Source organism: Spodoptera frugiperda, chromosome 24 (genome assembly GCF_023101765.2).
Source record: "Spodoptera frugiperda isolate SF20-4 chromosome 24, AGI-APGP_CSIRO_Sfru_2.0, whole genome shotgun sequence".
Classification (NCBI taxonomy): domain Eukaryota; kingdom Metazoa; phylum Arthropoda; class Insecta; order Lepidoptera; family Noctuidae; genus Spodoptera; species Spodoptera frugiperda.
The window spans coordinates 5,995,830-6,020,050 of record NC_064235.1 but is presented as its reverse complement, the minus strand read 5'-3'; the positions used below and the strand labels follow the sequence as shown (position 1 = coordinate 6,020,050).

The following is a 24,221-nucleotide window of genomic DNA, read 5'->3' as shown; positions in this document are numbered from 1 at the left end:
GAGAAGTCATTGATTATCCCCCCTCAAAAACCAGGTTTTGGAGTAGATAGAAAATAATAATACCGAGTTACTCAAAAATAATTTATTCTCATTTACATATTTGATAATCATTACTTATTAATAATAAACTTTATAATTAATTGACATCATTCCAAAAATAATTAGATATTATTACATACAAAAGAAAAAAAAAAAGGTACAAATCACTTACTAAATAGATTAGATATAACATAAGATATGAACGTTTTAAGAAAAAAATTCGCACTGACTTCTTATAAGGTGATTTCCAATGACTTGATTTTGGCCCCAACCGCACTACGGGGAAACCGCAGCGGTTTTTTACCGCATAATTTTGTGAAACCCGAAACCGAACTTAGGGTGTTATCACACCTATCGATCGATAGTTCGTGGATGTCATCGATCGACATTGATCGATTAGTGTAGTAGCTTTAATCGACGGATACCGGTCGACTTACCAATTGATCGACTGCCGGTCGATGGCAGCGGTCGGTAGATTTATTATATTCCGGCTAGAAACTATCGATCGACATCAACCAATCCATTCTACCACCGATCGACCATCGCTCGATTGGTGTGGTAACACGCTTAGGGTCGGTTCATATCTATCGGTCGACGTCGACTAATCAATTCTACCAGACAGTTCACACTCTTGACCGATGGTACGTTACGTTACACACGTTACGTGCGTGAACCGACCCATAAGAGGTCGCAATTAAATTTAAAACCCTTAAATGTTACAAAATTATAGCGTTCTAAAAAATGTTACTGATACTGGTAGGCGTTAAGGTTGAAAATACCTTGATAGTGTTGAAAACTGTTAGAGCTTCGGCGGTTTTGCGGTTACGAAAAGAGATTGTAGTGCGATTGGCGCCTTAGAAATGAAAAAAGAAACAATATCTTCCAAATACTAATGGCATTATTGCAGCATGTCTGTCTTTGAGCCATTTATATTTGTTCTTACAACTTATACTCTCTTAAAAATTAATTCTTTGTCTAAAATTTAAAGACCCATCATTGGTCACCACTTATCGACTAAAGCCCGGATTATTTTAGAAATTGCAGAGCGTATTATCCCTAGGCAAACTAAGCATTTGACGCCTAGCTAGGGGCTTAGGGCGTAAGGAGGATATAGAGAGGCGCTTCGGCCATCAACATCATCAGCCGGTAGACAGTTGAACAAAGGCCTCTCCCCTAGTCCTCCACGTAGAACGACAAGCCGCCACCTGCATCCACTGGCTCCCCGCGACTCTGACGATATCGTCGGTCCACCTAGTGGGAGGTCTGCCCATTTTTACATATTTCGACTCAATTTAGTGCATATTTTGGCACATTCATGTTGCATAATATAATCCGGGCTCTACTTATAAAAAAAATACTATCTTTAAATGCAATTTCTCTCATACATAAGACAGTGGTTTCCTTAACATCAGAATTTTGTACTAGCCCTTTACCGATCGATGTGAAATGGTCGAACAAAGCAACAAGTTAATGTAGGACTACTTGTGCCTCTCTCTCTCTCTCTCTCTCTCTCTCTCTATCTTTATTTACCGACAGTTTGCAGTGATGACAAAACTACAAGCACAATTGAACCAACTGCCCATGGACACCCGAAACACCAGAGGCGTTAGAAGTGCGTTGCCGGCCTTTTATGGGTAGGAAGATAAGGGTTGTTGGGGAATCGTGGATTGGGAAGACTATGAAGGAGGTAATTAGGCCTATTTGAATAAATGATGCACTTAAGGGGGATGGACCCGGCCTTGGGCCGTTTTCGAAAATTTTGGAAACCTATGGACTAGAAAATTCACAACAATATCGTTTCTTTGATCCTACGCATTTTAAAGACTTAAAACTACCAAATTATCCTTTGGACATAATCGAAATCCTTCCACGTAACTTCTTTATTGAAAAACACATGGAAAGCGGCCGCATTTATCAATATATACCATAGAAATTCCGACAAAATCACCATATGAGAAGGTCTTGCGAATCTTAGCCTTAAAACTATGTATGGTACCAAAAAATATCTTATTTCAATCAATTTCTGCAATGCTAAACTGAGAACCAAACAAATAGTGTATGGTAATAAGAAAGAAATGCAATTTTGCTCCCTCAAATTATCATAAATGCTGAATAGAAGAAACACATACGCTGGCACAGTTAAATAAATAGCATTCTCATATTTACCAAACCATCGGTTCCATATGTAGAAAGTAAAATGTCTGTTGTCGGCTACTAAGTATGGATGAATGAGGGTATTAAAATGGACTATTAATACAAAGACCAAAGCGGACAATAATACCAGAATTTTCTGCCTAAACATCAGTTTTAGAGTAGATTTCAACCGATTCACAACATAAGGCAAACCGAAGACTCCATAGAATAATAAAAAGTATAGCAATTGGGGCAAATGTAGGGTCGCTTCATGAGCTGTTTTGTCTCCTACTACAATGGAACCGTTGTAATAAACGAAAGCTACAAAACCGCTGAGTGTCATCAAATGTGTGAACAATACGGTAGCATCATGGAACGATAAAAACTTGAAGAATGTTGTCAAACCAGTCGACAAATGATATCTTGCTGCATAATAAACATCTTTTAATCCGTAGTACCGTTTCAATTTAGACTTATCCACATCTTTGGCTATGAGGGAACGCTTACTCAACCTCACATCATTGATATACTGGTTACCGAATACCCTAGAACTCTTAATTAACAAATCTAGCAACTTATGACCGAACACCATAGCAATCCATACTACATTTGTCTGTCTCATCATTATAGAAGCCACACCGCAGATCAAGATCATAAAGAAGTATCGGTTCGTTAAACATAATCTTGAAAACAGCAACAGAAATGTTACGGAGAGGACATCGGTGTAATAGACATGTGAAAAGAAGTATAACGGAGGCAGTATAGTGAGGCTCACTGCTTGTAGAATAATTTTCATATGATTCCTATCACCGAAGTACACAAATCGTAAGATGCTTGAGAATAGAACTAAGTTGACGCATGAGGCTATGAGATTTACAAACCGTAGATTGTATGTATTGCATTTGAAGTAGGTGCCAACAACTGATGAAACGAGGTACAAGCCTGGTAGAGTCGTTATCTTTGGATCCCAGTATGAGTAGTTTCCATTGCAATAAGCTAATCCTTGCGGTATGTGGAAGTATTCATCAATAACAATGTGTATTGTTTCGTTGACTTTGTCGAATAACAGTTTCGAAGCGAGGAAATAGGAGATGACTTGACCGAAGAGAAGTAGATTGAAATTTGCAAACCCCATCCTGTTTCGTACCTGAAAAATATAAAATTACTGACATTAGATTACTAGAGTGGCAATCTCATAATTTACAATAACTAGTCTAAGCTTTCTGCCTACCCCCATGGGAGATAGGCGTGAGTGTGAGCATAAGGATGTATGTAGATTTATGCCCGTTTTCATCAACCACCCCTAAACTGACTCTTAGCAAAGAGTTACTTAGCAAGAAACACCTTATCTAGTCTTACTTGTACTCTACTGTTAGGTATCACTTAAACAAGTATGTTAGTGAAAATCAAAATGTTTTTAAGTGATATCTCTAACTTCTCTTATGAAATCTCTAACCTCTCTTATAAAACAAGATTTATTTTTTTAAATAGTCAACATAAGAGCACTTTTACACATCAAAATTATTATTAAAAAAAATCTAGATGAGTTAGGCATTTTCTAAAAAACTACTCTGAAAAGCAATGTCCAAATAAACTCATTCATTCATTTCAAAGTTCATGGTCTCTTTTAAAACCCACACAAAAACTTAAAAAGTGATGTGTGAGAACCAAAATTTTATTCTGTAGTGGCCTTTTGAGGAAAGTGGTTTGAGCGAAACCAGATGGCAGTAGGTACCCATGTGTGTATTGATTTTAAAGAAACCTCGTTAATAGGCTGCTTAAAATTTAAAAGAGGTTGGTGAAAATGGGCATTCGTGTTTGTGTTTTGGTCTTCAGTGAAAAATAATGTAGTTACTTGTATAGGTCTATTTCCCTTTCAAAAACTTCATCATTATTAAAAAGTTTTTAGTGCAGTCTTGTCCAAATTTAGGTCATGGAATATTCTTAGGACATGTAATAGAGGTTGTTTGGCTACAAAACATGAACATAACACTATACTCAGCCTAGGAATCAAACTTGGGAGTATTTTAATGATTATTCTTGCCACTACTATAATGTAATATTCCTTATCAACAAACTTTTAATTAGAAAATCAGCTTGGATCTCTATGCGTCATAATGATGAGGTATTTTAATTAGTGATCATATTTTCCGTATGAAATTGGACATTTTCAATACAAGAACTTAAAACATTAGTAGGAGTAGTCATTTTTGAAAATGGCGGGTACAAAGGATTCCAATAAGAAAAATATATTGTTAGAAGTAAATAAGTATTTAATGGGAAGCTTGTTTGTAATTCCTGTTGCACATGCGTCCATAGGTGCTGAATTAAATCAATATTAAAGTGGGAGTACTTACTGTGAGGTAAACCCCTCGACGAAGTGTAAATATACCCCCGGAGGAGCTGCCAGCAGCTGTATTTGCTAATTGTATATTTTGTTCATCAAATTATACATTAGATTACCTATTTATGGCGTATATTTAGATTGCCGCAAGAATAATAAGAATTGATAACCAAGAAATGGCGGCTTTTTTGACGCTTTGACAAATTCCTGACAAGCTTGGCTGACATTAACTTGATTGATAACAAAACGTAATGAACTGTGCCGGTTTTGTAAATTATTTTATTTATTTATTTTAATGTGCTTTATATGTAATTGTATTTGCTAAACTTGGTCATATTATAATACAAATTAAAGTTTTATATGCTTTACTCTATAGACAACAAAAATTAAATTAAAATTAATTGACAAATAAATTATGTTCTCGAAAAGTATCCAAACGTATTCTTTCTCAACGTTTCTTTACACTTTTATAGACAAAGACTGAAACAAAACGAAGACATTTTTTAAATATTTAATGATACGCATGATCTCCAGAATTTTGCTTAAAATTCAGAAAAAAAAGCTAATATATTTATTTATTAATTAAGTAATAAAACTATGATCAAGCAATACAAAGGATAACTTCAATTACCGTTGTTGAAATGGAACGTTTTATTCAGTTTGTTTCCAGTTACAGAAACTATAACAACAATCTGTTGATTGGCTTAAAAATCATAAATGTCTTGCCATTGGCTAGAATTAATCGTTATGCAAATACGTTTTCCATGACAACAGGAATATTTTGTTGAAACGTCTGACGTTTTAAAAGCGTAACGGCCAAAACTTGTGATTTGAATTTATTTAATCAATTTTGTCTACAAAATATTGTTGAAACGTTTTAATTGTGTGATGTTTGAATATTATTTTCTATAACAAGATGGAAGCTAACGATTTCTTAGCAAAAATAAAAGCGAACGGCGACAAAAACGATTGGAATAACTTAACCAAAGTGTACAATGAATATAAAGTGATTGCATCGAAATTATCTACAAAAGAAAGAGGTGCTTTCTCCCTAAATGTGCTGTGTTTACTGTGCAGGTAAGTCTGATTAACTAATAAATAAGAAAACTCCAAAATAATTATGAATTTCGCGAGTTTTCACTAGTCAAACCGTTTTTCAATTCTGGATGTGAATATTGACTTTGCAAGCCCATTTATTTGCTTCTATGCTCTTATTAATTAAAGTTTGAGGCTTAAAACAGAAGAAGGTCATCTAATTTAAATGTGTTTTTGTTAGTTATGTAAAAATGCTGCCTAAATTCACCCATAGTTACAGAAAAACATCATTATGAATGTTTAGAAATTAATTTATAATTATTTAACATTTTTTATGAAGCTAATAAACAGCTACTTAACTTAGTAGCAGTGGAAACGGTCACACAGTTTCACAGCTTAGCGTAAACTTAGCTATGACATTTTCATAGCATAGCTACATAGCACATCTCTGGTGGTAAAGCACCCTGATTCTTGTATAAGATAATGTTATTGACCCTCTACAACCCATAAAATAATTATTACATAACATTTATTTATTTAATTCAAAAGTTACAATGGTAGACAACCAACTAAAGCAACTTACTATTACATATTCATAAAATCTCTTTTTTTGACCATTTGTTTTTTTCTTAAACATTGCCCCTCACTAGGATTTTCTCCTGTGTCATGGGTGCGTTTACAAACATACAAGTTCACATACACATGACACCCAAACCCGGAGCAACAATCAATTGGGCGGCGCTGATCGCTTACCATCAGGTGACTCGTTTGCTCGTTTGCCTCCTATTCCATAAAAAACTAAAAAACAATCTGTGGATCACACAAAGAGTTGTTCCATGCGGGAATTGAACCTGCTACACGTTGCACTGGCCAGTTGCCTAGCCATCATGCCAACTGTGCAGTCAAAATCTCATTCTATACACTAATTTATTTATTTGAACTCTTACAACTAACATTATTTGTTACAATTACAGAAACCTGGACAAAGCACCGTCATGGCGAGACAGCATAGACAACAAAGAGCTGCTAACTCTAACCATAGACTGCATCAGGGAGACGAGGGGACTGAACAAGGCTGAACAGGTCAAGACATTGGCCTGCATCTATCATATACATAGATATGTTGTCAGATTGGTATGTATAGTACTTACTATAATATGTGTCTGGAGCCCGGCTGGGACTTTGTTGGGGCTCCGCTCTAGCTCGAAGGGCGTAGGGTGGTTTTTAGTCAGTAAGAGACATAGAGACACATCCTCTCGCCTCGCCTAAAGTGAGAGAAGGCATGGGATGATTTTTCCCCCTTAAAAAAAAATATAAATTCATTAGGTAGACCCGTGCGGTTTCGCCCTCTCTCATTCTTCCAGACTATGTGAGCTCACAAAAAGCTTGAAATAATTTGAATATACGCAACGTCACTTATCCCCGAAGGGGTAGGCAGAGGTGCACATTACGGCACGTAATGCCACTGTACAATGTAAACCCTCTTTTCTACGCCCCATGTAATAGGGAGTGAGCCTATTGCCATATACCGGCCAGTTCCATGCTAATACTGAGAAAATTTTCGAACAACCGAAAGAAGTCCATTAGTACTTCGCCCGACACGGGAATCGACCCCTTGCCAGGCAGTCGCTATTGCTACTCCACCAATGAGGCAGTCAATTTATTTATTTTATTTATATAATTTTAAATTTAATCAGCTATTATCATCCCATTGTAGGAGTAAGGCCTACCTATCCTCCTTCCACTCCTCTCTGTTTAAAGCTTTTTGCTATATAATTTAATTAATTTCTTATTTTACAGAACAAACAAATACCTCCAGAATTGATACTCAAACTATCTTTCATGGCTTTCGAAGCGGAACCAAAGAATCTTTTAAAGGAATATAGCAAAACGTATTGGAACTTAATAGCAGACAGACTCTGCTATATAGAAAAGCTTAAAGGCAAATCTGTACACAAATTACTACCAAAATTGACTGAAGATGTTATTAAAACCGTTGAAATATATGACAGTGCTCAATTCTGTGCGAATATACTAGTGTTTTTAGTCAAGAAATTGCACTTCATATACAGCGAATCTCACTCTGAACAGCTTAATGGCTGTTACAAGGATATCTTTGAGAAATTATCACAGAAAACCGATTTGAATGCCATCAAAAAGCTTAAAGAGAAAGAATTATTAGATTTGTATGCGAAATTCAGCGATTGTTTCTATGTTGTCGCTGAGAATTCTTCTAAGAATAGTTTTAAGCAGTCCGCTGTTAATTCCGCTGTGAGAACGGCTATAACTCTTCTTGGGCATAAGCCGGACTTCTTTCACTGTCTCCAAACCTTCTATTTGAACTCATTCTGCGATATTTTCCTAAATAGAACCACATATTTGGATGCCGTCTTCAAAAACCTTACCTTGTCTTGTGATATTACTGTCAAACTGGGTTATGAGACAACAATGGTCACTTCTTACCCGTTCCTAGCTCAATTCTTAAGATTATTCATCGAATACTCCGTCAACAATGGTGTTAAGACTAATTTCACAGTGGAAGTGCAAGAGAATTGCCTGAATTTCATGCTAAAATTACTGAAAGAGTTGGCAAACTGCGAACAGTTGTTAAAATGCGAAAATTGTGTAGTGAAAACTGGTTTGCATGATGCCTTGAGGCTGTCTTTCTTAGTCAAGCATTTCATCTCGGCTTCTATACAGCAAAGTATTGATATAACGAACCTATTACCTCTATATAACAGTGTTATAGAACAACAATACTCAATTATGGCCCAATTAAAGCGACATAAATGTGCAAACTATGAAAAGTTTTACCGTAAACTGCAAACAGACACACACAACACCGCTATAGCATTAAACAAGAATAAAAACTACGAATTTTCAATTAAATTATTCGAGATTTATATAAAAAATGAGTTGAGCATTAATTTTAATGAGTTTGAGCATAAAAATGTGGCTCGAGCATTTTATAACAAGAGCATATGTGAGTTAGACTATAGGAAGCATGAGCAAGCGTTATTAGATGCTTTTTTGAGCTTGATTTTCGCTAAAGAGATTAATTCTGATAAGTATATGAGTTTAGTGATGGATATTAAGGCGAAAGCCCTGAAGAATGATGATGACGATGACGCTGATGACAGGTCTGATGACCTTCAGATGACCTCTGTGGTGGATGCGTGTAGAATTGTCGTGGAAAATAAGTTGTATGGAGATTTGAAGCCGTTTTTGAAAGGTGTTCAGTTTAGGTATGTATTTATACTGTGTACTAGCAAACCCGGCGAACTCCGTTTCGCCATCAATGATTTTCCCTGCTTTCCTGCTTTTCTTTTGATTGTTCCTGAATTTTCTTTGCTATAAACCTCACGGAGCCTGAGACCTTTCCAACGAATGCAAAACCGTTAAAAATTGGTTCGTGCGTTCTGGAGTTATAGCCTCAGGAAGGAAAACCCGACTGACTGTGGTTGGTGGCGAAACGGAGTTCGTCGGGTTTGCTAGTGTTTTCCATATAAAAAAAAAGCACTTAGCTGAGTCCGTTTGCTGCGGACTACCTAGCGGGCAGTGGGTTACCGAGGCTCTGGCTTGGAAAGCAGGAGTAAGAACGGGGTGGTATTTAGTCAATAAATATGATTGGTGGTAACCAAACGCATTCACAGCAACGTAGTATACCACATCTCTGGTTGAAAAACGCTAATAATTGTATTTTTTCTACTTCCAGTTCACTCCTAAAGCACGAGTTTGACATGTACTGCAAGTTATGGCCGTCGATTGCACCGGTGGCTGGAGTTTGGCGCGCACTTCATTCTCTGCTTAATGGCAGACGAGAGGAATGGATCACTGGTAAATTAAATCTTATTTTGTTTGGTATAAGTCGGTAAACGAGCAAACGGATCACCTGATGGTAAGCAGTCGGCGCCGCCCATGGACATTTGAAACACCAGGTGGACTAGTGCGTTGCTGGCCTTTTAAACCACCCCGTTCTAACGCGTTCCTGGGTTTTAACCCACGAACGCGTTAATGACACGAGCGCGGAATGCGTACGAAACTAACGTTTTCTTTTTTTTCTCCTCTAATAATAACTTCTGATTTATTTCGTTGCGGAATCCTAGACAGTCATTCATGCCCCTGGGACGTTGGACTTCAGTGTTCCGGTGTTTTCATGGTTGTAGTTGCAGTGCTATGGGAGATTGTGGGAGGCTTATCCCATTAAAAAAAATACTGATACTTTTTATCCCACGGGGACGCGGGCGAAGCCGCTGGCAGAAGCTACTATAACAAATACATACATACATACATATCGTCACGCCTTTTATCCCCGAATTTATACCCCGGGGTAGGCAGAGGTGCATTGGCACGTAATGCCACTGTGTAACCCACATTTCACAATTTATGTTGTAAGTCCCATGTGATGCGAGCCTATTGCCATATACAGGGCACATTTCCAGACTCCGTGCTACTACTGAGAATTTTTCGAAATATCGCGAAAGCCCAGTAGTACTTCGCCCGACCCGGGAATCGAACCCGAGACCCCTTGCCTGGCAGTCGCACTTGCAACCACTCGGCCAACGAGGCAGTCTAACAAATAAATAGCTCTATATATTCTGATTACAGCAGAAAGCACAGAGTCAATATTTTGGACGCTGCTACAAGTGGTGTCGTTGACTCCCGCGGCGGTGAGGACCATCCACGCCGACCAATACAAACTGGTGGTAGCAGAGTTATTGGAGAAGATCGAGAAAATGGCTGTGAGTATGAAATTGATGATTATTTCAATGAATCGATTGCATGGTTGGTGCTGTGGCTGCCAACCGGCTGCGCTGTAGCGAGTTCGAAAAAAAACAGCAACACTATTTTTTTAAACGTTGCCCCGCTCTAATCTGTTCTCCTGTGTCGTGGATGCGGTTTCAAACATACAAATTCACATACACATGACAATCAGACCCGAAACAACAATTTGTGCCACACAAACAGTTGCCCCGTTGTGGAAATCGAGCCCGGTACACTTTACGCGAAAACAACCGTTTGCCCAGCCATTTTACGCCAACGGTGCAGTCGATTGAGTAAAGAATTATTATTTTAATAATAACAATAACCACTTCAATCTAAACTGACCAAAAAAATAAAACGTGCGGCTTGCCCAAACCAAATGTAAAACAAAAATCTGACTCGTCGTCGACTGCTTAATGTAAGAGGCTGGACGGTTCCCGGATATTTCTCAATAGCATACTATACGATAGCACGACTTCACTTACTTGAATTAACCTGTACCCTTAACGAGTTGTTTTACGTTTAAAGTAATCGAAACGAAGCACTATTCGTTCTGATTGGTTAGTCAAAGCCGGCCAATCAGAACGATTACCGTTTACTTTAAAATCAAAGAAACAAACTCATGCTATAATATTACCCTTAGATGGGGCACTGCGAATGTACAAAATCATGATTGTCTTTTATAATATTGTTTACAGTAGAAATCCTATTTATGTCATTATTTTTATTTCTTTCAGGAGCCAATATCCTCAGACGTGCGACTCGCCCAAACCATTCTACTGTTCCTTCAAGCTGAGTATGATATAGCGGAGGCCACCACCAAATATAACTGGAAAGCTACTGAGACGGTGAGGGTTTATAAATTTCTTTATACAGTATGTTAACTAACAGAGGGCGTTCTTGTTAACCCGCAATAGTATTACCATTCAAAAACAAGACAATTTTATTTTAAATACTGCCTTGTTGGCCGAGTTGGTAGGTTGCAAGTGTGACCGCCGGGTAAGGGGTCTCGGGTTCGATTCTCTGGTAGGGCGAAATATTACAGGGCTTTTTTCGGTTTATCGAATATTTCTCAGTGATAGTGTGGCGACACTCTGACAAGTAACAAGTGACAGATGACAGAAGTTGCACATAGACTATCGACGAGCAAATCAACGGATGACGTCATAAATATCCTGCATCGCACATACGAAGTTTACATGCGAATTAAGACGGATAGAAAATCCCAACGAACAACAGTTGGGCAGAAAGCCCGCCAGGCATGATCACCTCGCCTGGTCGGAGGATCCTCCTTTTCTTAGGGAACTTTACTCTCTGTTCTCTAAAATAGCACGGAGTCTGGAAATGTGCCTGTTATATGGCAATAGGTTCACCACCACATGGGACTTACAAAATAAATTGTGAAAAGTGGGTGTACACAGTGGCATTACGTGTCATAATGTGCACCTCGGGGATTAAAGGCGTGACGATATGTTTTATTTTAAAATATTAAAATATTATTAGTATCGTATACGATACGTAAAAGAAACATTCAGTGCACGCGTAGTTGAAGGAAGGCAACGTTGCAATTTATTGCTTATTTTTCTATGCTGATATTTTTATTTTAATCTATTAATGATATAGATTAACGAGTTTAAAGGAACGCCCTCTGTTAGTTAACATACTGTATAGGGCGACTGGTAATTAGTGAACGATATTTAAACACGTGATTGTACTCATGATTACAAACAACTTTCCCGAAGAAACTTTTTTACCCGACTGCGCCAGAAGGAGGGTTATGTTTTTCGAGAGTATGTATGTATGTATAATTGTTTGGCACGTTCTGCAGCCTAAACGGCTTGATGGATTTTGGCTTGAGAGGTGTCGTTAGATTCGTATTTACTGTGAGAGTGACACTGGATATATCAAAATAATAAAAAAAAAAACAAAATGGCGGATTTTTGGCGCCAAATTCGAATATTGCTCACTCTCTAGCCTGAACGACTCGATGGATTTCAGCTTGATAGGTGTCGTTTGATTCGTATTTACTGTGAGAGTGACTCAAATATCATTGTCAAATAACGAAAATATTTTGTATACAATATACTACAGAACATAGACCCAGATAACCAACAAGCGATGCGCACGCTGCCCCAGGAACAGACCGCGCTACGCAGAGCTTTGCAGGCTGTCGAAATATGGACTGAGCTATTGGCAGTTATTAACACAGGTATAATTTTATTGTAACTTTCGTGAGACATACTAAATTAATTATTATGTTATCGGCTTACTCACGTAACTGTTTGACGAGGAACTCGACTAGTTTAAAGCCATGCTAGAGGCTCATATTCATGAGCAGCATAACACAGGTATGTGGTTGTTTTTTATGGTATAAGCCGGTAAACGAGCAGATGGAACACCTGATGGTAAGCAATCGCCGCCGTCTATGGACACTTGAAACACTAGAAGCATTACAAGTGCTTTGCTGGCCTTTCGTTTACTGGCTTGTTTCATAATAAAAAAATTCACACGTGTCGTAGCCTCAGTTTCTTAGTTGTAAAAACTTAAATTAATAAATGACAATGCCAGAATCTCTATAGAGCTTTGCCCCACTAAAAAACTATATTGTACAGGCATGCCAAATGTAGCATTCTATTGCTGCTCTATTAGTGATAACTAAAAACATGTTTAAAAGCCTTTAGAAGTTGCGGTTTTTATGTAAATCTAAGAAAAAATACCACTTTTAGGTTAAGTACCAGTTTAGTTAATTGCAGTTATAATGGTAGAAATAATTAAATTAAGTACTTTATATTATTACAATGCTATCATAGGGTGTTTAGCTATGAAAGGCAGGAATGTTATCACCAATATCACCTTTAGTAATCCTACTTTTAATTCATAGTCATAACGAAACAACAATGTAAACAGAACAGACAGAGCGAATGTCAAATAATGACTTTTTGGACATAACTGGCGCACGCACGCCAATGACGTTTCGTTACATTTAATCACTAACGTTCAAACACGAAATTAAATTAACTTAAAAAAAAAATTAAATTAACTAACAGTATGTATTAAAACCAAATTCATATTAAAATCCGTACACGTTACATTAATAAATCTTTTTTTTATTGAATAAATCGTTTTCTTCCTCGTGTATGCGTACTAAGAAACGCAGATGGTCGCCATAGGAACAGAAAATAGGCCTTGGGTTTTTTAAATTCTTTTTATTTCCTACTTTTTATCCGCAACTTTATCAGAATAATTATTAAGTAACAAGGGTCCTATTTTCATTGCATAAATTTTGATTAATTTACTTTTCTTGTACATTCATGAAATTGAGTGGGGCAGGATCTAGCATTGTCATTTGTTGTAGTAATAAAGTGTTATACATTTTTAAACAGACATGGTCACTAACACTAACATTAGAACTTAAGACGGGATATTTACCATGTTTATTTATGTCTATGAGTTTCCGATATTTCGGCACTGTTGCAAGCGCCATGATCACGGATGAACCCATAGACATAAATAAACTTGGTAAATATCCAGTTTTAAGTTCTAATGTTAGATAAAGTGATATTATTTAAAGGACCCACGGATCGCCATCCCAACAGTACGTAGGAACAACAGCCCTTCACCTCATGTATAACCCCAGCTATTTACGTTCCAGTGACCATCAGACCCCTGTTACGGCCGGCGCTGGCCCTGTCGGACATATTCGTGCAACAGTTGCAGTACTACAGCAGGCCGGCGCACGCGCTGCAGCTGGCGCACGTATGTTGCCGGCTCGCTGCGTATTTGGATGATAAGTACGTTAATTATCATAATTTTTGTGATGACTATCGTGAGACATATTAAATTAACTAAGAACCAGGGTTTACTCGCGTACATTAATGGAGAAAAGTTCTACTAGTTTCGCGTCGATGTCGCGCAGTTTACTGACGTCGCTGCGTTTGCGCATGCTGCTCATGATGAAAAGTCCCTCTGAGACTCGATTTTTATAAACTTTCTATTTTTATCAATACTATAAACAAGTTTCCGCTAACGGTTTCATACACATTTATGTAGGATAAAGAGTATCCTACGTGTTATTCCAGACCATAATCTACCCCTGTATCAATTTACACATTTGTAGCTATGTTCATACATACATACTCACAAACTTTCGCATTTGTCATTTACTTCACACAGCTTCTGCCAGCTGCCTTGCTCGCGTTCCCGTGAAACATAAAGCATTACTGGACAATTTTCGGTTTTTTGAAAATTTCTCATTAGTAGCGGGTTACTGGAATTGTGTCCAGTATATGGCAATAGGCTCAACCCCTATTACATGGGACTTATAACACAAATGTTGAAAAGTGCGTATACATTATACAGCGGCATTACGTGCCGTAATGTGCACCTCTGCCTACCCCTTCGGGGATAAAAGGCGTGACGTTACTGACTGACTATTTTTGTCCATTTCCAGAGTGACACACATACGCAATGCCGGTGTTTTGCTCTCGACTGTCCAACAATCGGACGCGCTGCAAGAGACACTCTCCCAGGCGACTGAATATTTTAGCGAAATCATGAAAAACGCTGATAATACTGAATGCGGAGTTATTTTCCTGTGTGATGTCGCGGTAAGTGGTATATTTTATGGTTATAGGTCGACACACGAGTAGAGAGACAACAAAGTCAAAGTCAAAGCATTTATTTCAATTAATCCTAAATTAAGCACTTTTGAAACGTCAAATTGAATAGTCCGTCAGTCTGTCTATCAGTAAAGCTAGGTGCTCGTTCCAAAGTGTAGCTTCGAATGGAGAAGAACGAGCAAGAAACTCCATCGTAACTCTTTTTCAAAAAAAACAATTTTTTACAATATCTCTGATACCTACCTATGGTAAGCCAAAGTCAAAGTCAAAATTATTTAATTCAATTAGACCAGAAAGACACTTTTGAACGTCAAAACAAATATAATAATATTAAAAAAAATACATTTTTAATTTTATTATATTTGTTTGTATTGTCTGTGTATGTATTTGTCTGTCGGTCAGTCCTCTAGTTGCACTATTTGCTAGTTCCAAAGTGTAGATTCCTATGTAGAAGAACGAGCAAGAAACTCCATAGGTTACTCTTTTTCAATCAGGTTCACAATACAATTCTTGGTTACATTGTTTCGTTGATTTAACTATCTGAGAACAATGTAAAACTATTATTCAGCCAAAGAGATAGAAAAAGAAAATAACCAAGGGGTTTCAACTGCGTTGCCGACTCTTGGATGATTAAACATACACACAAACTTTAGAATTTATAATATTAATATATATTTATAAGATTAAACTATTTATTTACAGATTTATTACTTGAACTCTGGCTCGATGAATGTAGCGGCGAAACTAGTGCAGCTGGCTCAACTTAGATTAGTGTCTGCTTACGACAAGTTTCCTGATATTAACCGTAAGTATTATTTACCTGTTTATGTATACAGAAGGGATAGGCAGAGATGAACATATTTTAAGGTATAAGTTTTTAAACTGACATGGTCACTAACACTAGTATTAGAACTTGAAACGGGATATTTACCATGTTTTTTTCAGTTCATCCGTGATCATGGCGCTTGCAACAGTGCCAAAATATCGGAAACTCATAGACATAAATAAACATGGTAAATATCCCGTTTCAATTTCTAATATTAAAACATTTATAAGGTGTTCTAAAAGTATCTGCCGCGGCTTTAAAGGGAGGTAGTGTTGTGTTTAAAGATTACAATGGTGAGGAAATTTCGCACCCCGGACTGGTTAATTCAATTGAACATAAATTCGCTTTGTTAAACTTTTGCATTGTGAGTGTTGAAACTCCAATTTATTGCGTGGGACAAATACAAAGTACGATCCTTCATTAGTCAATGAAAACATATTTTGATAGTAATTGTATTCATATGAAAATGAAGCGACTAAATGCAGGACAGCCATAAAACATTATTGCTGCAACTGCATGGTGGGTCATAGAACAGTAGGTTGATGTGCACATATAATAACTATTATTTGGTTTTTAAGCTGGGCAAGGTACCAGAAAATTATGAATCCACCTGCCGAGTTCCTTGACCATATTTTAATTACATATGAATCGGATTAATAATACAATTTAATAGAAAAAAAATGTTTTATTTCATGCATAACCAGTTTCAATAAAATGTAAAAAAATATCTAAATATAAATCTTGATACAAAACTAAGTTTGTATCTTCATTCTTACTGATATGAACTAATAAATCAAACATATATTATTAGCTGAAGTGCTTGTTCAAAAATAGCCAAAGTCCCATACAAGTTGGTCAATCCCCTTTAAACAAAATAAATAAATCAAATATTAAATTCTGTGTGAACAGCTCAATGTTGTAGGTTGTCTAGGAATGTTACGGACATGCGGCGCGGCTGTTATAATGCCGTATTTGTAAAGAGTGTTCAAATTAGCTCAAAGAGAATAATGCACTTTTTGGCTTACCTACTGGGCCTATTTCGCTCATTTTTCGTATATCGTCAGCCAAGATGATAACAAATATGTGGTTTAAATTAAGTCATAAGAGTTTTCTCCATACTATAGGCCTCACCAAAAAGTTGGAAATCCCTGTTCTAGAATGTAAATCAAATAGATCATTTTCCAATCAAAATAAATTTAGCCTGTTAGGCTTTCTAATACCCATGCAAACAAAATAAAAACGCAAATGTTGGTTACAATAGTTCGTTCTAATATGAACCTTAATTCTATTTATTTACAGTCGATTTAGCAGTGGGCCGTCTCATGGAAGCGCAGACAATGCTAGTTCGGGACTCCAGTCCAACCATTTTGAGCGGCGTCAACGGAACCCAGCGGCATTATATGTCTATTTCTAATACTGGTAAGTTTTATGACAAACTAGCTACTTCCGCGTGGTTTCACCCGCTCTGCTCGGCTCCTATTGGTCATAGCGTGATGTTTTATACCCTATAGCCTTCCTCGATAAATGCCCTACCCAACACAAAAATAATTATTCAAATCGGACCAGTAATTACGGAGATTAGCGCGTTCAAACAAACAAACAAACTCTTCAGCTTTATAATATTAGTATAGATTATAATCCGGCCTCGCCTCACAGAAAACCGACGTGAAACAATGCTTGCCGGAGGCCCATTTACCCACCTTTCCGCGATTCCCCAATAATCCTTGATTTCCTAACCTCCAAAAGGCCCGCAACGCACTTGTAACGCCTCTGGTCTTTCGGGCGTCCATGCAGCGTTTGCATCGTTCAGGCGGCGATTGCTTACCATCAGGATATACAGACGTATACGGAGCAGACGCTCGCGTTCCATAAAAAAAGATTATTGATTTTGTCTGTCCTACTGTTGGACAAATACCTCTTCTCTTCTCACATGGAGAAGGTTTGAGCATTAATCATCACGCTTGCTCAAAGCAATCCCTGCCGGAGTCATGTTTCCTGATGGGTATAACCTGGGTGTCTTCAAAGCCCGAGTGAATAGGTTGCTAATGGGCAGACGTGATCCATCGTAGGCCACATCATCACTTACCATCAGGTGAGAAAGCGGCCAAATGTCGGCCCATTTAACATAAAAAAGCAGGTTGACGATTTCAAACTTATAATTAAGAATTACTAGTTGACCTGGTAAACTTCGTACCGCCTCAAACATTTTTTTCTCACCTTTTAAACCTTCCCTGGACTTCCACAAATAATTCATGACCAAAATTTGCCAAATCGGTCCAGCCGTTCTCGAGTTTTAGCGAGACTAACGAACAGCAATTGATTTTTATGATATTGAAATGATGCGTCCGATGCGTACGGTGCAGGCCTGTGGACCTCACCTTTAATCACCACGCTTGCTCAATGCGGGTTGGCGATTTCACGCTTCCAATTAGAAATTATAAGTCCAGGTTTTCCCACGATGTTTTCCTTCAACGTTTCTCAATGGTGTCTAAATAATCTTAGAAGAAATGTGGGAAAGCCATGCTTCGGCACTGCCGGGCCGTCTCGACCGGAGTGATACCACGGCCTCACTGAATACCGACGTGAAACAACGCTTGCGTTGTGTGAGTGAGGTTACCGGAGGCCCAATTACCGCCGTTTCAAAATTTTCTCAAGCCCGATTCCCCAACAATCCTTAATTTTCTAACCCCCTTGTGCCGGCAACGCACTTGTAACGCCTCTGGATTCGTTTGTCTGTGTTTCCTGATGAGTATAACCCGTTGCTTCAAAGCCCGAATGAATAGGTTGCTTATGGGCAGACGTGCTCCATCGTAGGCCGCATCATCACTTACCATTGGGCGAGATAGCGGCCAATCGTTGAACCATCGAATATAAAAAAAATCACCACGCTTGCTCAATGCGGGTTGACGATTTTAAACTTATAATTAGAAATTATAAGCCCAGGTTTCCTCACGATGTTTTCCTTTACCGTTTGTCAGTGGTAAGTATCTAAATATGTAATCTTATAAAGTTCATACAACTGGGAAAAGTCACATTGGTACTTGCCAGCGGGCTTTGTTTGAGTTTGGTTTACGTTTAACGAAATCCAAACGAGAACATTCGGCGCTCTGATTGGCCGGCTCGAATGGACTAACCATTCAGCACAGGGTACAGGTTTTGAATACGCACATAATCAGTGATGATGTATGGAACCGAAACGTGGTCTCTAACTGTGAGGCTTATAAAGAAGCTCCTAGAGCCGGCGTAAGGGCCACTGATACCCCGGGCGAAAATATTGTGGCGCCCACTTGAGGGAAGCAATATCAAGTGTTAGTTTTTTACTGATTTCAAGTAAATTAAGAATTCATCTTCCCTTTAGAGAGAGCTAACGACGCGGACGTAGAAAGTTTTGTAGAAAGTTGTGTATATTTTTTTGTTTGTTTTTTTACATTTTTTTTAGCGCCCCCCTTACGCCGGCACTGGAAGCTTCACTTTAATTCAACGAACGAACGAAAAAACTTCGCAGATTGCATATTACAATTCTATTTATTGCGAACTTTCGTGAACAAAAGTAAACGAATTAAATAAAGACAAAAAGGTTTTGATATGAAATTTAAAATAAAACGTTATTTTAAGTAATTGTATTAGTAAATCAATATAAGGTTTTACGGCCGAAGATTAAACGAAACTTCGCATTCGACAACCGGAGTAGACTACAGGTCGCTCGGCGCGCTATGGAAAGGGCTATGCTCGGAGTTTCTTTGCGAGATCGAATAAAAAAAATTGGTTGCCTGTAAAGTCGGTTTTACGGGCGAAGATTTTACGTGACAACGTCTTTAGTGGCGGACGGACCATGTTTGAGTGGGAGAGTGACGCAAGGCACTCGCCGGCCCGGCGGGCCTCTCTCTCGTTCGGTGACTCAACGTTACATAGGCGTAGCCAGGTTTTAGTTTCGGGAGGGGTTCAAGAAAATGGACCCATGAAATGTGGGACCAAAAAAAAGATTCATAGGTAGTCATATATAGTTCCCTTTGCCAAATAGGAGATGTACTATGCTAACTAGAAAAATAACGCTCTGTAATGTCTAGGTACGCATTTTCGGTTACGCCGATGCATCGTTACGTTACCGGGCGTTACACTTTTTCATGAGTGACTCCGAGCCGCAACCTAATTTAAGACGTTGTCGCGTCAAAATGAGGAGATCCGCAAAAGAACAAAAGTCGCCGACATAGCCCAGCGGATAAGCAAGCTGAAGTGGCAGTGGGTAGGGCACATAGCGCGGAGAACCGACGGTTTTTTTATTGAACATGAAACGTAAAGAAGTAGACGTATCACCTGATGGTAAGCAATCGCCGCCGCCCATGGACACTTGAAACACCAGAGGCGTTACAAGTGCGTTGCCGGCTTTTTGGGGGTTAGGAATTTAAGAGTTGTTGTTCGGGAATTGGGGATTCGGAAGATTGGAAAGGGGGGAATTGGGCCTCCGGTAACCTCACTCACACAACAAAACACAACGCAAGCGTTTCGCGTCGGTTTTCTATGAGGCCGTGATATCACTCCGGTCGAGCCGGCCCAGCAGTGCCGAAAATGGCTCTCCCACACTTAAAGGCACAGGCCTGGGGCAGAAAGATTCTCGAGTGGAGACCGCGTACCGGCAACAGCGTAAGACCTCAGTTCAGGCAGCGTAGGAAGCCGCTGGATGCAGATAACTTCCAACCGGCCTATGTGAAAGTCATTGGGGGAGACCTATGTTCAGCAGTGGACGTCTTATGGCTTATATGATGATGATGATGATAAAAAAAAACATGTCCGGCCGAATTGAGAACCTCCTTCTTTTTGGGAAGTCGGTTAATAAATAGTGTTGTCTTTCTCTCAAACAGCGTCAAAATGGCTACCCCGTCGTCTCCGCTCGTTATGCATAAAGCGCGGTATATCGTCGAGCTGCGCGCGCGCCGTGCGCGTGTGTCGGCGCCTGCAGTGGTGGCGCCGCGCGCGCTGCGCATGCGCGGTGGCCGCCGCGCACTGCGCCGCGCACACACAGGCCAGCTTGTATGCAGACATCGTGCATGTGCACAAGATGGATGATGCTCAGGTAAATATATGTACTTTGTTTGTTATGCAACTAACAAAATAATCTTAGAATTCAATAAAAAGTAATAAAAATACTAGCATCATCTATTTGACAAGATCTCGACTAATTTCTAGTCACACTGTGACTTTTAGGGTGCTTATACTCCAGAGATGTGCTATGTAACTATGCTACGAAGATGTAATAGCTAAGCTGTAAAACTATGTGACAGTTTCCACTGATACTAAGCTATGTAGCTGTGCGAGAAAGATGCGCAGCTCGAGTATGCGATGTATAGATAGTAGGGAAGCCATCCATAGCATAGCGACAACTCGAGAAGCGAGACAGTATAACTATTAGTTACCAAATAATAATCCAAAAATACCTACTACATATAAAATATTTTCATTCACAGGTGAAAATCGACAACCGCCTCAAGTACATCCTAGGCCTGCCTCCGTCGAGCGATCCACCAATCATACCGACAGAAGCGAAAATCCAAATGTTTGCACCGAAGCAAGACTTCGAGACGATGCTAGAGTGCCAATCGTTCAAATCCCAAGTCAGTCCGACTAGGAAATATGTCACCATACCCGGATTTGTGTTACCTGACTTCTTTAAGCATAAACAATGTGACTGTTACGCTTGCGTTAACCCATATTGTCCCATAATTTTCTACACAACAGCTGGTCTAGAAGCGTCCATGTATTTTCGAGCGAACGAACAAGAAATTGCTAAAAATTACTTCAATGGTGTTATAAGGTCTTTTGATTACTTTGATACGAAGTTAAAAGCAGTTTTAACATCATATACAGAGTTCGATTTCGAGAAATATATTATAGATCATACTAGAACAATGTTTGAAGAGGAATTTAGGAAGGTGAAATTAGAAATTTTGATCGAAGCGTCGTTTTTTGAGCTTAAAAATGGTAATTTTGATGCTGCGGATGAGTATATCGTGACTGTACATGAGATTTGCCAAGATTTGCGACTAAATGATGTGTATTTGAGCAATGAAATCCTGAATTTGATGATAGCGTCAGCTAAACTGAGGAATGTGGTCAAAAAACAAGCGTTTGATTTAGAAACTGAGTTCGAAAATCTTAAATTGAGTCCGAAAATGAAGACTGAAGGGGATAAAACGCCCGTATCGAAGGCCAAACTCCCCCACTTATCGGCTAGAAAGGTGAAAGATGAGGAGTTACCGAAAAAACGTAAAGTTATAAAACTTAACCTCGACGAAAACAGTTCGGATGAGAAGGAAGAAAAACCGAAGCCAAGAAAACCGGTGTCCGAATTCAAAATACCGGTTCCGGTAACATCGAAACCTGTTTTAGAGATATTGACACCGAGACCGTCAAGAAAACCGGTGATCACAGTCACTGACACAGCGAAAACACCTATAAACGAGAAGACAGACAAATCTAATGAATTCTTTACCCCCATTTCGACTCCTGAACAATTCTTCACTCCATTGAACACAATAAAAACATACTCAAAATCTTCTTTAAGAAAAGGCTTAGTAAAAAATCTGGAACATGAGTTTGCGACACCTAAAGCTGTGTCGCAAAAGGAGAATTCTAAAAACCTAGATGCCCCTAGGTCTTCTAGGAAGGAGGAGAAAGATAGGGCTTTGAAAAGAGCCACTAGTCCTGGTAAATTGACTGAAAGTAAGACCCGCCCCCGTAGGCTAAGGCAACCTAAGTTAAATGAATAAGGGGGGAAAGGTAGGGCTATTACACAGTCTGATTAAAGCTAATAATAGGGTAGATGACTAATTTTTGTTCTAATGTCCGTCTTGTTGATTATTTTAATAAAACATTACACACGTATTTTTTTATCTTATTACGAAAACAAACACTTTTGGTGATACACTTGATTTGAAATATCGCGTGACGTCAGTTCTAGGTACGTTTTATACGTAGAAATGACGTATTTGCTCTCACTCCTAAACTTTAATTCGTTTTATCTAATATTTTTTCATTACCTAACTGACGGACTAAATAGATTTTTAACTTTCATACCCCGTCATCATCCCTATTGTGTGGCGCGGCGGAGTATAATACATTTATGACCAAATGAGTCTAAAAATGTTCAATTTGTCTAAAATCTAATAGATCCAGACATTTTGAATTCAGATCGGGATCCTTAGTACGAGTTTGCCGGCTCAAATGAATCAACCAATCGTCACGCCTTTATTCCCCGAAGGGGTAGGCAGAGGTGCACATTATGGCACGTAATGCCACTGTACAATGTATACCCACTTTTTACAATTTGTGTTCTAAGTCCCATGTAGTTAATAGCTGGTGAGTGAATCTATGTAGTAATGAATCAACCAATCATTTCAAGTTGGTTCATCCGCGCCGAACGCACTCTCGATTCGATCTCATTAAACGTAATGCAAACTCGTACTAAGATCCGGTTATTTCGGTCTGATATCCCACACCTAGTAATATATTGGCACATTTACGGTTTTCATAGTTTACCTGAGTTGTTTAGTTGTTAGTTTACTCACCAATGAACCGTTGTTTTACGTGCGTGAGGGGAACTACAATAATGGTATAATGACACTTACGACCTCTCTCGATGAATATGGAAGTAAATAGATTAATATACGCTTTTAAATACGTAAACCATATAAAGTCAATTTCGCATTTTTTTGCAGATGTGCCAATATATTGCTAGGTGAGCGATATATGAATCCTGTCAATATGAATATAAAACTGTGAAATAGATTCCTTAATGTATGGGATTTTAGTAAAAGGCCGTAGACGGCTGTAACCTATTTCAAGACAAATGTTGTACTAAAATATATTTTTATGAAACTAACTGCCGTACTCAGACATTTAATGGTTACTTAACCCAGTCCTTAGCAATTGTTTTCGGAACAATAATAGTTACTGAGGAATAGTTCAAGTAATCATCAAATGACTCTGAGTTTGGCAGTGTGTAATTTATAAGGCTATTGTAGACCTATTATAGATATTTGTTTTATAATAAACTGTTTGGAATTTTAATTCTTTAGTTTTCTTTCTAATGAGTATTACCCTTGACACCCCTTAAACTGTCATTTAACTAAGTCATTGAGGGTGCTTTTCCACCAGAGATGTGCTATGCTACGTTGCTGTGGATGCGTTTGACTTCCACCAATCACATTCATTGGTACACATAGCTTAGCACTGGTGAAAACGGACTGAACTAAGCTGTTTTTGTTTTATATAAAAATGGGTGCTACGGATGGCTTCCCTACTATCGATACATCGCATACTCGACCTGAGCATCTTCCTCGCACAGCTTAGTAACAGTCACATAGTTTCACAGCTTAGCTATTACATTCTCGTAGCATAGCTACATAACACATCTCTGGTAGAAAAGCAGCTATACTAATCCCTTACTTGTATTTTTAGGCGACAC

General features: G+C 38.5%; 2 protein-coding genes across 4 annotated transcripts in view; one reads left to right on the top strand and one right to left on the bottom strand.

The window, feature by feature from the left end:
- Window positions 1–1,522: 1,522 nt before the first annotated feature.
- On the bottom strand, window positions 1,523–4,726 carry LOC118279034 (putative Dol-P-Glc:Glc(2)Man(9)GlcNAc(2)-PP-Dol alpha-1,2-glucosyltransferase). Its single transcript, XM_035598560.2, has 2 exons — window positions 4,530–4,726; window positions 1,523–3,319 (listed from the first exon to the last, which is right to left on the bottom strand). The coding sequence occupies exon 2, from the start codon at window positions 3,305–3,307 to the stop codon at window positions 1,871–1,873; it is 1,437 nt and encodes a 478-aa protein (XP_035454453.2). The 5' UTR covers window positions 3,308–3,319; window positions 4,530–4,726; the 3' UTR covers window positions 1,523–1,870.
- Window positions 4,727–5,242: 516 nt separating this feature from the next.
- LOC118278541 (uncharacterized) overlaps window positions 5,243–24,221 on the top strand; it is a 43,592-nt gene continuing 24,613 nt past the window's right edge. For all 3 annotated transcript variants that reach the window (XM_050703412.1, XM_050703413.1, XM_050703414.1), the window contains exons 1-13: window positions 5,243–5,593; window positions 6,526–6,685; window positions 7,352–8,796; window positions 9,267–9,388; window positions 10,160–10,293; window positions 11,053–11,163; window positions 12,407–12,524; window positions 13,968–14,106; window positions 14,766–14,922; window positions 15,637–15,739; window positions 17,060–17,179; window positions 20,620–20,831; window positions 21,223–22,534. In XM_050703412.1, coding sequence (XP_050559369.1) covers window positions 5,433–5,593; window positions 6,526–6,685; window positions 7,352–8,796; window positions 9,267–9,388; window positions 10,160–10,293; window positions 11,053–11,163; window positions 12,407–12,524; window positions 13,968–14,106; window positions 14,766–14,922; window positions 15,637–15,739; window positions 17,060–17,179; window positions 20,620–20,831; window positions 21,223–22,524 — 4,284 coding nt within the window. In that variant the 5' untranslated portion in view covers window positions 5,243–5,432 and the 3' untranslated portion in view covers window positions 22,525–22,534. The remainder of the gene's footprint in view (window positions 5,594–6,525; window positions 6,686–7,351; window positions 8,797–9,266; window positions 9,389–10,159; window positions 10,294–11,052; window positions 11,164–12,406; window positions 12,525–13,967; window positions 14,107–14,765; window positions 14,923–15,636; window positions 15,740–17,059; window positions 17,180–20,619; window positions 20,832–21,222; window positions 22,535–24,221) is intronic.